The sequence below is a fragment of the Otolemur garnettii genome, unplaced genomic scaffold (assembly GCF_000181295.1).
Source record: "Otolemur garnettii isolate 467f Iridium unplaced genomic scaffold, OtoGar3 scaffold00002, whole genome shotgun sequence".
Taxonomy (NCBI): Eukaryota; Metazoa; Chordata; class Mammalia; order Primates; family Galagidae; genus Otolemur; species Otolemur garnettii.
The window spans coordinates 27,020,708-27,024,510 of record NW_003852397.1 but is presented as its reverse complement, the minus strand read 5'-3'; the positions used below and the strand labels follow the sequence as shown (position 1 = coordinate 27,024,510).

General features: G+C 39.0%; 1 protein-coding gene across 1 annotated transcript in view; it reads left to right on the top strand.

The window, feature by feature from the left end:
- The first annotated feature begins 3,617 nt into the window (after window positions 1-3,617).
- Window positions 3,618-3,803, top strand: part of LOC100959693 (vascular non-inflammatory molecule 2-like) — a 9,899-nt gene continuing 9,713 nt past the window's right edge. Inside the window, exon 1 of the mRNA XM_012806431.2 lies at window positions 3,618-3,803. This exon is cut by the window's right edge and continues 55 nt beyond it. Coding sequence (XP_012661885.1) covers window positions 3,699-3,803 — 105 coding nt within the window. The 5' untranslated portion in view covers window positions 3,618-3,698.

The following is a 3,803-nucleotide window of genomic DNA, read 5'->3' as shown; positions in this document are numbered from 1 at the left end:
AATTACTTCAGGTAGGCAAATAAAAAGTAAATTACTACTGAAGCTGAAGAAATGACAACTTGTGACAGAGACAATTTCTGATATTAGTTTAATTTTATCTGTTTAATCCCTCAAGTCTTTTGTTCACATAGATATCAAACTTAAAAAAGAAACTAAATAAAACCTTAAAAGATTTTTGACATGCTTCCAACAAACACTTCTTTTCACATTTTCCTTCCACGCACGTCTGACTGTAATCTCAAAAGAGTACAAGGCTGTATTCCGAATAAAGAGTGGCATATCAGAGAAAAGAATAATACAAAGACCATTCCAAAGACCATTTAAAAGAATAACATCAAGATACTTGATTTTATAATGTGTATATTTTTAAGTAAGTGAAGACAATATACATAATATTTTACTTCTTTCGGATGTTTTCTAAATTTGTCCAATTTAGTCATCTAACTGACAAAGCAAAGCAACCCCACGCTTGATCCAGTGTTGAGTAGGTTGGTCTGTTTTTAACAACATTGCAATGACAAAGTTAGTAGAATGTCCTGTAGTAGAAAGAGTTCCTTTACGTTCAGTTGTCTTGTAGAGGGGACAGACATAGGCATCTGACTTTTTAATCTGAGACTTTACATCTTAAAAAAAAAAAGAAATAACATTCATTTGATAAAGGGGAAACAGCCACTGGTACTAAAAGAACAACTATTTATCTTGTAATAAAACTGCCAGTACTAAATCTAAGATCATTATTATAATATTTAAATGTTTTAAAGGTCATTTAAAGTTTGGTATAATATTATGTTTGTGAAATAAGGCAAGTGATTGCCCATAGTGAATGATTCTAGGTATAGAAGACAGGAATTTTCTTCTAAGTTCTGATCACTTAGGCATGAAAGAACTCAAGAGGAAATGATTCAGGAGGTTAGAAATAAGAGAAGAAAAAGGTAGAGAAGAGGGAATAAAATATAGTAGAGGTAACCGGGGAGACGGGAAAGGAGAAACTCAAATGCTTAGAGTTCTAATACAAAAACTCCATAAATTAGAAGAAGCTGAAGTTCCTATTTGTTTTTAGCAGGTTATTAAAAAGAAAACACACCAACTCTCACCAATTCACAAAAATAGTCTACATACAACCCATCAAAAGCCAGTTATGAAGTATTAGGAGTCTTTCTAAAGTAAGGTTACATTTTTCATCACTATAATTAAACTACATTAATAATAAACATTTTGATAGGTTGGGTGGTGATTCTGGATGATTTATGTTTTTACTTATTGTTATTTAAGAACAAAAAAGGGGAGAGAAAATAAAAGAATGAGCTTCATTGTTTCAGCCTTGTGGAAAAATTATGATGACAAAAGGATGAAAGGAGCAAGTGGGTTCTTATCTAAGGGGGAAAAACTGGCCTCCAGCCTATGTGGCCTGCAATAATCATGCTTTGGGGCACCTGAGTGGCTCCTAGCCTGGGGGTTCTTACAGCCAGAAAATGCTAGTCACTAGTTGAAGACTGTGTCAATCCTATCTGTGCTTCTGAGCAGTGTGCAAAGGGAGTCCAGAATCAAAATATGAAGGGGGACTTGTAGGTTCTTGTGAGGGGAGAGGAATAAAGAGAATGGTACTTCCCATGGGCCAAGAGCATAAAGAGACAGGATGATATTCCCCAAATAACCTAAGTGCCACACATAAAAGAGGGAGAAAAATATACTTCCAATGTAAATATTCTACCAATGTTTATTATAATTGAGGTAAATCTTAAAAGTTTCAGCAAAACATATTTGGAGGAGCAATTAATAATATCTATCATTATTGTCCCTAAAACTAAAAAAAAATTGTTAAAAGAATATTTACTTGGTTTTATCCATATGATGGGCATCAGGTCAAACAGAAGTTTGGGATGTTGTTCAGCAAGCAATCCACTGTAAAGAGAAATTGACAAAAGAAATAACTTATGAAATTTGCTTCTAAGAACAGATCACTACTTAAATATTGGCTTTTAATTTAAGAAAGGACCAGAGATACAGAGGAAAAGAAATGTAAAAAGAAAAACAAGAAAATGAAGAGTGGAATGAAAAATCGAGAGAAACAGAAAATTGAGGAAAGGCAAAGTATAAAACAGTGGACAAATATCAATCCCTGCCTTTTTTTCCCCCTTTTTTCTTCCTTTTTTTTAGAGACAAAATCTCACTTTGTTACCTCGGTAGAGTGCGGTGGTGTCACAGCTCACAGCAACCTCCAGCTCTTGGGCTTAGCTGGTTCTCTTGCCTCAGCCTCCCGAGTAGCTGGGGCTACAGGTGCCTGCCACAACGCCTGCCTATTTTTTTTCCACGTCGCCTGCCTATTTTTTTGCAGGGCACCTGTAGTCCCAGCTACTCGGGAGGCTGAAGCAAGAGAATCACCTAAGCCCAGGAGTTGGAGGGGCAGCTGGGACTACAGGCACGTGCCACAATGCCTGCCTATGAGCCATGTGCCCAGCCCTACCAGTTTTTTGTTTGTTTGTTTGTTTGTTTATACAGACAGAGTCTTATTTTACTGCCCTTGGTTGCAGTTTGGCCGGGGCAGGGTTTGAACCTGCCACCCTCAGTAAATGGGGCCGGCACCCTACTCACTTAGCCATAGGTGCCTCTTTTTTTTTTTTTTTTTTTTTTTTAAGAAACAGGGTTCTCACTTGATTGCTCAGGCTGGAGTGCAGAGGTAGGATCACATCCCACTGGAACCTTGAACTCTCAGACTCAGGTACTCTTCCTACTTCAGCCTCCCAAGTAACTGAACTATAGTCTCCTGTCGCCAAACTTGGTGAATTAAAAAATTTTTTTGTATAGACATTGTGTTGCTCAGGCTGGTCTCAAACTCTTGGGCTCAAGGGATACTCCTGCCTTGGCCTCTCAACGTGCTGGGATTATAGGTGTGAGCCACATGCCTACCCCTACCAGTTTTTTTTTTTTTTTTCCCGTAGAGACAGAGTCTCACGTTATTGCCCTTGGTAGACTGCCATGGCATCACACAGCTCACAGCAACTTCCAACTCCTGGGCTTAGGCAATTCTCTTGCCTCAGCCTCCCAAGTAGCTGGAACTACAAGTGCCCACCACAATGCCTGGCTATTTTTTGTTGCAGTTTGGCCACGGCTGGGTTGAACCCACCACCTCAGTATATGGGTCCAGCACCCTACCCACTGAGCCACAGGCAATGCCTGCCCTACCAGTTTTTTAAGTAACACTCATGAAGCAGACGTCATGCTGTCACATGGAGGCTCAGAGACACTGAGTACGTTTCTCACAGTTACATCGCTCTTAAGTGCCAGAGTCAGGATCCAAACATTTATCTGCCTATCTAGAAAATTTGGTTTCTTTTTATTATGCTATATTGTTGGAAAGAAAGAAGGGAGGGAGGGAGGAAGGAAATACATATATAAGGCAAATTAAATTACGAACATTGGCAGCAAAGTGATGAAAAGAAAAAAGAGAAACAATAGAATCATTTATGTGCAGCTGAGTCTATTTCTGTAGGACCACATTTATTGCTCCTTCTTATGTGATTTTTCCTTCCTAAGCCTTTAGTGCTCCCCTGGGAGCAAAATCTAACCCTGGCTCTGGAGACAGGATTATACCTATAAATGGATTGTTAAAGACTTTCAGAGCTGCAGTGTATGAACATGCTGTCATCTTGCCGGATGAAACAGATGTGCCCGTTTCTCAGGACGATGCCGTGCGTCTCATGAACAAGAATATGGATATTCTGGAGACAGCAATTAAGCAGGCTGCTGAGCAGGGGGCTCACATCATTGTGACTTCAGAAGATGCACTTTATGGATGGAAATTT